This window comes from Anabas testudineus, chromosome 1, assembly GCF_900324465.2.
Source record: "Anabas testudineus chromosome 1, fAnaTes1.2, whole genome shotgun sequence".
Lineage (NCBI taxonomy): Eukaryota > Metazoa > Chordata > Actinopteri > Anabantiformes > Anabantidae > Anabas > Anabas testudineus.
Genome location: NC_046610.1, coordinates 26,208,880 through 26,219,184, shown reverse-complemented (window position 1 = coordinate 26,219,184; position 10,305 = coordinate 26,208,880). Strand labels below are relative to the sequence as shown.

The following is a 10,305-nucleotide window of genomic DNA, read 5'->3' as shown; positions in this document are numbered from 1 at the left end:
GTGTACGACTGTCACTGTATAGATTATTATTTTTACAAAATATTGTGTCCAGAAAGTAGATGGAATTATATATGGCCTTTAGCCAAAATAGTAAAAATCTCTACAGTTGTGATGTGAATGGCCAAAAAGAAATAAATTAAAAAACACTTCTGTCTTGAGATGAGCTCTAGGTTTGATATCTGTTTGGTATCACACTCAACATGGATCACAAAGCTTAAGAGAGAGTTTTCCTGGGAGATTAGACCCCATAAAAACGATAGACATGTGAAAGGTAAAGGCTGTTAAACCATCTCCAAGCAGCTCGATGTTCATGTGACTACAGCTGCACATATTACTCAAAAGTTCAAGGTCCATAGGACTGTAGCCAACTTCCCAGGACGTGGCCATAAGAGGAAAACTGATGACAAGTTGAAGCGAAAATACAAATGGTAACTAAAGAACCCAGAACAACTTCCATAGAGATTAGAGGTAAAATCTATGGTCAAGGTCCATTGGAGTCAGATCACCATCAGTCACTGTTCAAGCCAAAGTGGACTAAATAGAGGACGACGAGAAGGACTCCACTGATGAAAGCAAAAATAAAAATAGAAAACGCATATTGACAAACCACACAGGATGAGACAAAACTGCAACTTTTCCACAAGTCAGCAAGCATACAAAGAAAAAAAAACCAAAACCAAATTATTGTACTGAAACTGAAAACCTTTCCTGAATTTCCTGTGTTTCAGGATGATGAGCACTGAAACGTACACACCCCATCACATGCTTCATGTTGAGCATTAGAAACAGTCCCTTCCTGACGGATCTGTTAAAGAGACACTGGTCGAGAATGGGTCTCATTCCGCCTGTTTTTTCTGAAACAATAAAGTAGCACAAGTAAAAGCCCTTTTGGAGAGCGGTGTATTCTCTTCTAATAAATAATAAATAATAAAAGTTAATATGAACTGGATTGATTCAACTGCGGTGTATTCTGTGCCACTACAGCTGTAAGTGAGATGATTGTTGGATTAGAGCTGCGTCAAATGACTGCCTCTACTCAGATGATGACCCTCTATATGTAAAGCTAAGATGATTAATTGTTAGCTACAGCCAAATGCGGCTTCAAAGCTAAATGACTCACCAAAAATATGACATTACACACATTACACAAAGCTTTGTTGTAACATAGTGTTAGCTTGTGACACCTATTGGTAAAGGTAATGAAGTGTGCTAAATTTATAAATGAGGGGCTTCTGCGCTGCACCTGGAATAATAATAAAAAAAAAAAAAATACAATAATGAATCATGGAGTAATGATATAAAGCCAGATGGGGGCCATATGTTTTGTCAGTTTGAAAGAGAAAAATTGTAAATGAACAGCTAAAATTTGAAACGGAAAGTTGAAGCTACTGAAAAAAAGCAATGACAACTTCTTTCCTTATAGTTATATTTTGTAAGGAGTAAACCTTACACTGTAAAATGCCTTTCAGATGGTTTTTGTAGTGACCAACAGGATCAACAGGACAGAACAGCCTTTAACAGGAATTCAATGGGGCTGTGGAAAACAACCCCAGAGGCCAACTTCAAACCAAATGCACAGGATGGCAGGATTTGCCAAGGACATACTCATACCCACTACTGTTCTGCATTGGCCTGAACCCACTACAACCTGGACTTTGCCCCCTGAATCCTGGACTTTGTTCCCTGCTTCTGTGAGTTGTTTGCCTGCCTCCGTGCAGTGATTTTTGGTTGTATGTTTTGGTTCATCTTCTATACCTGGTTTCTGTTTGTTACTTTGTTCCCCCACATATTCAGGTTGTTTTATGATGTCACTTTGTTTTTGTATTCTGCCAGTAGTCTTGCTGTGTCCTTTTGACAGCTCTCTTTATTTCCTGTTTGAAGTTTGTTTGTTAATAATTTTAATCCCGTGCTATCCTGCCTCGAGTCCCTCTTTTTCTGACGCATTGATTCGCTGATCCACACCACCAGGACCTATGGTGACAATATGAGAATGTCATTAGATTGGATAAGTGTCAAATGAAAACAAACAGAGGGGAAAATAGTGAGAACTGAGGTACTGCCAGAACATAGCAGACATTGATGACAGGTATAAAAATCTTGGAATATCAGTTTCTCAGCAGCATGGGGGCTGAGAAACCAGCTCTTGTAATTGTTAGTTCTATAGTCAGAAATGTGAAGCGGCCATAATGAAGTGTAATCCCAAGGCTATTTGATACTCCTGTGTAAGGATATACGTAAACAAGGTAAGATGATAATTCAAGCAGGAGTTAATGATGCCCAATTACTCCAATTGGTGTAAACTGCCAGTACTCACATAACACTAACACTGGAGCTTTTTAAACATCAATGTAACCAGGCGATGCATCTTAAAGAAGTGCCATAAGAAATAATTACATTGCAGGTGCCTTTAACTTTGTTTATATCTGAACAGAACCCATTACTTGCCTTTCTGTTACCCAGCCCCAGGCCCCAAACGCTTCAGAGGAACCCAGCAATCCCCAGCACTCACCTTACCTGGGGACACACCTTGCTTTGAGGGTGGAAAACCCTGGGGAGTCCAGCTCTAGCAAGCGTCTCCTGCAGCGTCTACTATGGCTCCATCCTACTGTAAGTTCCACCGATGGTTCCTGTGTGTGCAGCTGTAGCCCCAGTATTGGCTACTGTCTCAGTGGTTGCCACTGCTTCAGTTCCTCCAGAATGTGCTCCAGTTTGTCCTCCTGGGACTTGCTGTTGTCTGGCCATCTGCCCGGGGTCCCAGCCCTGTTTTCCTGTTCCAGATTAATTATTCTAGTCTTGTGTTTAGTTTCTAGCCTCATGTCTGTCCCTTGTGCTTAGACCTTGCTTTGTCCTGGACCTTGCCGTTGACTGTTCTCTCTTTTGAATCCACCCCTGGATTACGGACCTAGTACCTCTGCCCCTGCCTGTTTCAGAAGTGAGAACCAAAGACCTTTTGGTTCTTGTTTTTGGACTTTCCATGTTCAGTTGTTGTTTTGTATTCTTGTGCCAAGCCCTTTATTTTGCCAAGTCTTTTTGTTACTTTTTTTCTGGTACCTTGCCATGTGTTTATTTGTTCCCCACTTTCCCTGCTTGTTCCCTGTATCATCGACAATAAACCCCTTTTTTCAATTTACTAAACAACTTAAAACTGCAATTGTTACAGATGTATTTGCTATTTCAAATAGCTGAGCTATTGTGTCACTAACCAACTTCTGATCAGAGGGATTTAGCCTTGTTCTGAATATTACCAGTGAAGCATTTAAAGCTATTAAAGGTGAAGCAGTAGCTGTAGCTAATGAAGCGATAGGACAGTGGTCAGCTAAGCCAGAAACATGTCAGATAAACAGTAAACACCATGAGATGTATGTTTTATTATTGTAACAGTATTATTTTATATTAAAAAAACCCTTCCCTTCTTGTCATGTAAGTACATTATTTAAGAACAAACATGTTCATACCCACACCTGAAAGAAACCTTACCAGTGTAAATAATGTGGATCGGGAAGATATTGGTCAACTAAGCACTAGTGTTAATTTTGACAGGAATTTTCAATTCAGTTTTAGGAGTTTTGGGCTAGGATGTACATGCTGTTTGTATATTATGACAGGTATTACCGTAGGTAATGACAGTGTCATCTGCTTAGTTCTTCACATTCTTTCTTGAGTACTTTGGCCCAAATTTGCATTAACAAAATCATGGGCAATTTTGAGAGCACCCGCAAAAAAATGCACAAGCTGATCTACGTAGGGTGCACAATAAGGGCTATGTCTACAAATGACAAATGACTTACTGTGCCCCCTACAACCACAGGATTTAGCACAGAACCTTATTTGTCATGCCTTAACATTCGCAGTGCAATGATTGCAGGAAGGCACTGCTGAAAGCAGAGACTTCCTCCTCTAGAACTTACTGCTGCAGCCCTACCAGTCAATGTTGACAAGATGTTAAAGGAACAGCTTCAACTATCCACTTCATTTAACTAATCTGGAAGGTTAAAGCCTCATCTTGTCTTCAGCTACACATATTTGCACAGAGGACTGCGGATTTTCACCATTACTTACACTGAAAACATCTTTGAAAGGCCAGTGTGGACAGGAGGAGCAGTCTTAGCAAGAAAATGCTGTTTTTGTGTTTTAAATGATTGTTGTCTGAAGACTTGAAAAACTATGAACCTGCCCTTTAAGTTCTTCTTCATCCACTCTTGTTTCTTCCTCAGACTTTTTTCTTGTTGTAATCTCCAAATATGGAATATTAATTATCCTGTAAATAATTTACAGTAACTACTGTTCAAACTAAAGAACCTCTCACATTCCGTGTTTCTGACAGAATTTTATTGTTAAAGTCAAGATGGAAACAGCATGGTGCACAGAGAACCAAGAAAATAACAATAATTCATATACATTTCTGTGGGACACCAAAATGAAACCAGGATTAGGTCTGCCATCAGTGCACAGCTTTGAACCTGTCACAGCACGACTGAGTCTGAAGACTCAACCAGTCCATGCTGTGGCAGCTGAACTGTTGTGCACTCATCACACAGACAGTCACTGAACTATTCTTTCTATAATAAATATGTTTTCCATACAATGTCATGGTAAAGATCAGAAACATATCAGGTGAGTATATTCATCTTATCAGAGGTGGAAAATGCTGACAACCAAAAAAACGCTTTGTTTGGTTTAAAATAAGAGATGCATCAATGAATCCAACCCTGAAAACACATCCATCACAGGTGACTGTCTTCTTACAGTATGTACAGTATGGACGTGTGTGTGTCAGAGAGGTTATGTTGTTATGTGCTAACTGTACACTGTGTGTGCACGCGTTTGTGGTCTATCGATAGAGGTAATCAGCCTGTATGTTGGCAGCGATCTCTGCTTCCCACTTGTCTCCATTGTTGAGCAGCTTCTCCTTGTTGTAGAGCAGCTCCTCATGTGTTTCAGTGGAAAACTCAAAGTTGGGACCCTGAAAAAAAGAAACACAGGGCAGCATGGGTGACTATATACTAAAATCAAAGCAGGAAGGTAGAAAAGAAAAAAAACAGGCCCACTTGTAAGTTTTAAAAAGCGCCTGTCAGGACTGTGGGCTGAAAACCCACAAATCTACTTAATTTCAGTGCAAAACAAGTGGAGTGGTCTAAACAGACCATGAATAATGGCCTGAAACGGTTTCAGTCTCAGTTTCAGAACCATTAACGTAATTCACAGTAAGCCCTAGAGCAGATTTTGCAGGACTCAGGACCATACACACACCTCTACGATGGCGTCTACGGGACACGCCTCCTGACAGAAGCCACAGTAGATGCATTTAGTCATGTCAATGTCGTAGCGAGTTGTCCTCCTGCTGCCGTCAGCACGAGTCTCTGCTTCAATGGTTATGGCCTAAACACACACACATGGTCGGGGGTTAAAACACATACTGACTGGATTCATGTCTCTGTCCACTGTGCTACCTGGAACTTAGGTTTTCTAAGTCTATGTGTGTACCTGGGCGGGGCAGATGGCTTCACACAGCTTGCAGGCGATGCAGCGCTCCTCTCCTGAAGGATACCTGTTGTAACATCACATCATCACAAAGACTTTAAATATAGAAGACGTGTCTTGGGAGACATGGCACTGACAACAGTTTGTCACATTTAAAGTGAACAGCTTTTTCCTATAATTACAGTGTGAAATGCTGAATCCGTCAGTGTGATACTGAGGGTTATATCTTCTGTAGCTTTAATCCATGTATGATCCTCGGACTGGTAGGTTTTGATCATTTTGAAGCGTTACACTGAGTGGGTGTAGAGTGGTCATCTTCACCTGCGAAGGGCGTGTTCTCCTCTGAAGCGAGGTGACAGTGGTCCCTTCTCAAACGGGTAGTTAATGGTGGCAGGTTCTCTGAACAGGTAGCTCATTGTCATGCCCAGACCTGGTATCAGATCAGATTTTTGTTGACAACCAAGATCTCATCAACAACTCAAGCTAAGAAATCTCCGAGAGGACTGATATTTTCTTCTTAATATTTTATACAATTATAGCAGCATCAAATGTATTTATATTCAGCGTCCCTCTACTTCTATTCTGTATCATGCCATTAACATCACACTATCTGTCAATTAGAATCTTCACATACACACCAGTTATGGTTATCCTGGTTTCAATAAAACAGAACAGAAGCTGGTTATTAATATCTCTGTATGACTGACATTGTCCAGGCTACTGTGACTTTTTGATGTCTCCACATTAGCATTTCTGTAGTGGAGTGCTGGTATTTCCTTCTCCATTAAACAACTTCCACACATGAGGCCTACATCAATATTAATAAAGCTGTTTCTGTATGTGTTACAGACAAATAGAAGTTCCTCTCAGCTGACCTCTGAAGAGCTCTGTCCACAGCAGCGTCTGAGCAGCACGGTCTGTGATGGACTTCACATCTGTCGAGAGCTCCTGGGCATTCACATACTCTGCGTGCACACAAACAGTCATATGAGTGTTAGTAAGTGAGAACATTCACATTTTTCTAAGTCATTGTTCTTGGCCCCTGAAAGAGGCACATCCTTCACCCACAGCTGTGTTTTAGGGTGTTATAGTGGTACTTACTGAATCCTTCCCTTTGTGCAGACACACTGAAAGACCTCACTAGATTCTGGCTGGCCACAAAAGTGCCTGAAGGTAAAGATACGTTAAAAAGCACATTATCATTAATATCATTATAGAGTGAGTGCCTGATAATGTCTTATAATAACAAAAAAAATAGCTTCTTCTCTTTTCCCAGCTGCAACAACAACAACATGCAACAACATAGAGTTAACATTACTGTGGTAGAACACTTGATGTTCTGTGAAGAACAGTCTATTTGCTTTTCTATTAACCTATGTTCTTTGTGACCCATGTACTACGATCATCTTTACTACTGCCATGTCAAACACAGCGGTCTCCCCATAGCCATATCTCAGTGGAGCTCAGACAGTTTCTTTGCTCCTGTTCTCTCAGGGTCACAACCTCCCTCTTGTATGCGAGAGTATATATGTTTGTTACACACTATCATTCACTTCACTCTGCAGACTGATCTGAAACTCTGCATGACTGTTGGCCTTTCTTTGCAAGGAAATCAAACTCGTAAAAACAGTTTTGTCAGTGGGTCATTATTTCAGCTCTCACCAAAGCTGATTCTTAACTGACATTTTTTTCCATAACAACATATTGGAGACTGGCTCCACGACAGCTCCAGTGATGAGAAGTTCAACAGTCATTTGTCAGAACTGTTAAGAGTTGAGCACTCTTGTGATGATTCTGATGATACCCAAATCTCCTTCCTCATACACAGAATCAAATCTATGCATGGAATTAGCCCAAGGACTAACAATTAATAAAAGTTAGAGTTTGTTCATGTGGCCATACAACACATTGTATCAATGATTCACAATTTTTTTTTAAATCCTACCAGCTGGACTGGAGCATTGTCTTCATATTTTTGTACTGTACTAAACTGAACTGTATATGTTCTTACCTGGCCTTGACACAGAGTAGAGCAAACGTAATGTTGCAGCCATCACAATGTTGTAGCTGAAACCACACACACGTTACAATGAGAAATGTTCACAAATTAAGGTATAAAAGCTGGTCTTTTCATATTAAACGTCGTCTGGCAGGATGTACACTGTACAGGGTTGATTCACAGTACCTCTGGCATAGCAACATTTAGGATCCCTGGCTTAAAGTCTATGTATACTGCAGAGATTTCAATTGAAAGAAGTTTTGAGGAAAGTTCAAAGGAAGAGACACAAGGAAAAGATATGCGTGATGATGTGAGGGGCAGGTGCATTAGTAGTTAGTTGAGTTTGGCTACTTCTCAACAGTTAACAATGACACACAGCTCACAGAGATTATTAAGATAACGTTAGATTAGACTGACGCTAATTTAAAACCATTTCGCGTTTGATTGCAACAACTGGAGTCTGTCAAATCTAACACCAATAACAAATGGCAGCGAGCATGATCAACATTAACTGCTGCGTACGCTGATGTAACCTTACAGTGTCTGAGCTGCTATTACAAGCCTCAATTTAATGAAACACGGTCCCCACACTTAAAGTGTTGTCTGTGAATTGTTGAGTTACATTTTTGACTTAAGCTAACCATGAGCTAATATATGCTTAATTCGGTAGACTGACAATATTAGCGCAAGAGTAGTTAGCGAGGTACATACATTAAATACCACTTAGAGTACTCCACCTAACATATGTTCTGTGCACAATAAATATTACTTAGTTTGTTTACAATGTGAAGTACCGGTTTATTGCTAAGCTAAGCTACCACTGATTGCCGTTTGTAGCGGGCTTGGATCATATACTGTCAAGGACTTTTGCGCAAAGGTCGCTTGAGGTAGATTAAGTTCAGTTTCAATCAATACAATAGTAGTTATGAATGAAATCATACATTTACTCTTTGCTGCGAATTAAAGAAACCCTGTTAGACATTAGATATTGTTATATGAAATGTTTTTAAACTCACCGAAATGTCGCTATTTGGCCTTCTGAACCAGAACAGCGGACGATTTAGGGAACGGACCGTGCGTGTCCAGGAAGTTGCAAAACGTAATGGCGTCATGATCGTCCTGGTAAATTATTATTTCTGTTTATTTGTACTATTTTTACTTCATGTACACACAAACTCAAATGCATTTACCTGAAAAATAGAACTACGGTAATGGCCATGTGTAATATCTAAGTACACTCTAAAGCAGGGATGTCAAACTCAATTGCACAGGGGGCCAAAATCCAAAACACACTTTAGGTCGCGGGCCGAACAGGATAAACATTTATTGAACACACTGAAACTTTTAAAACTTAACTTTTTTTAACATAAACCTTAAATAACTTATACAATTTTGCGTTCTATAAAAATATATCCTGTCTAAATTATACAAGTTAGAAATAAAGCAAACATTAAAAGAACAAACATTCAAGAATAAACTATATTAATTTTAAATATCCCAAAAGATTTTACTCTCCATAAAAATATATCTTGTCAAAATTATACAAATTCAAAATATGAACATGCTGCATAACAAAACCTGGAAATATAAATAAAATTTGTGCTTTTCATCAATAACAAATCAAATCATTCAGTCTTTGTTCTTCAGTCATTTTATCAGAGCTGCATCTGTTTTTGTCAACAAGTTCTTTTATATTTGTTGTGAGGTTCTGTGTTGTGGAGATTCTCAGGATGGACTGCAGGTTTTCACCAGTGAGACGACTCCTGTGTGCTGTTTTGTTAGTCTTCATCACTGAGAACAGCTTCTCACTAAGATTTGTGCTACTAAATATAAACAAGGTTTGAGCCGCATGTGGACGGAGCTGGGACATTTCTGCGGGAATGGAGTGAATAAACTGTGCGGCTCCTGCAGTGTCCTACTTTACCTTCAGTCATTACACTGCAGCTCAATCAGCTCCATCTGAATCTGTACAGGTGCAGTTTCCACATAGACGGCAAAATTATTTTCTTGTTCGTCAAAGTCACCAAAGCTCCGTGAGAACTCAGTTTATCAGCAAAGTGCGTATTTGCGTACACCATTGTGCCAACATTACTTAGCATCGTGAGGACCAGCTTCATAATCTGCAGCATCATAAACTAGACTTGATTAACGTGGAATGTGTTCGGCAAGGCAACTGAAGCGCTGCATTATGGGATCTGTAGTTTATTGTGTTACCAGCGCTTCACATCACCGGGCCATTAATATAGAAATGATCTCGCGGGGCCGGATGTGGCCCGCGGGCCTTGACTTTGACATATGGGCTCTAAAGTATCCGGCACAATCACTCAAATAATTTAATGGTGAACACTACATATGGGGTATATCATACTTATTAGATATTGATTTCATCATATACACTCATATATACACTGAACCTATACACTCATAGCTCCCACCATTGTGTATTCAATTTTTCCTACAAGTAGACAAAAAATATCATCTGTATGCAGGTAAACAGAAAACAATGCTGAAATCTCCCAGTTTAATAAGGATTTAGTTATGAAAAGCAGAGCTTAGCTCTAAGAACATTCAAGATTCAAGATTCCAAAAACTTTATAAATGCCAGAGGGAAATTGTTTTGCCTTATTACCATAGTTTTTAACACAGACAGAAAAAAAAGGAACCACAACCAGGAAAGATCCAACACCAACATAAATACACATAACCAATAACATCAATAGAGAAAAACTCAATATATGTACAGAATATGTAAAATAGACAAATTAAATTGGGTCAATATATATACTCTATTAAGAGCCCTGTAAATAAAGGAGACGATTTTTATT

At 39.5% G+C, this 10,305-nt stretch overlaps 1 protein-coding gene across 1 annotated transcript; it reads right to left on the bottom strand.

Annotated features, from left to right (window-relative positions):
• Positions 1-4,307: 4,307 nt before the first annotated feature.
• On the bottom strand, positions 4,308-8,600 carry ndufs8a (NADH:ubiquinone oxidoreductase core subunit S8a). Its single transcript, XM_026360799.1, has 8 exons — positions 8,497-8,600; positions 7,493-7,548; positions 6,583-6,648; positions 6,357-6,446; positions 5,803-5,911; positions 5,485-5,548; positions 5,251-5,379; positions 4,308-4,963 (listed from the first exon to the last, which is right to left on the bottom strand). Exons 2-8 carry the CDS (start codon positions 7,533-7,535, stop codon positions 4,832-4,834), a joined length of 633 nt encoding a protein of 210 aa, XP_026216584.1. The 5' UTR covers positions 7,536-7,548; positions 8,497-8,600; the 3' UTR covers positions 4,308-4,831.
• Between the last annotated feature and the right edge of the window lie 1,705 nt (positions 8,601-10,305).

Coding starts and splice junctions, on each gene's coding strand:
- ndufs8a (XM_026360799.1), bottom strand. CDS start 7,535: ATGGCTGCAACATTACGTTTGCTCTACTCTGTGTCAAGGCCAG. Junction 5,912..6,356: donor GTGGACAGAGCTCTTCAGAG/GTCAGCTGAGAG, acceptor ATCTGATACCAG/GTCTGGGCATGACAATGAGC. Junction 5,549..5,802: donor GGAGAACACGCCCTTCGCAG/GTGAAGATGACC, acceptor ATGTTACAACAG/GTATCCTTCAGGAGAGGAGC.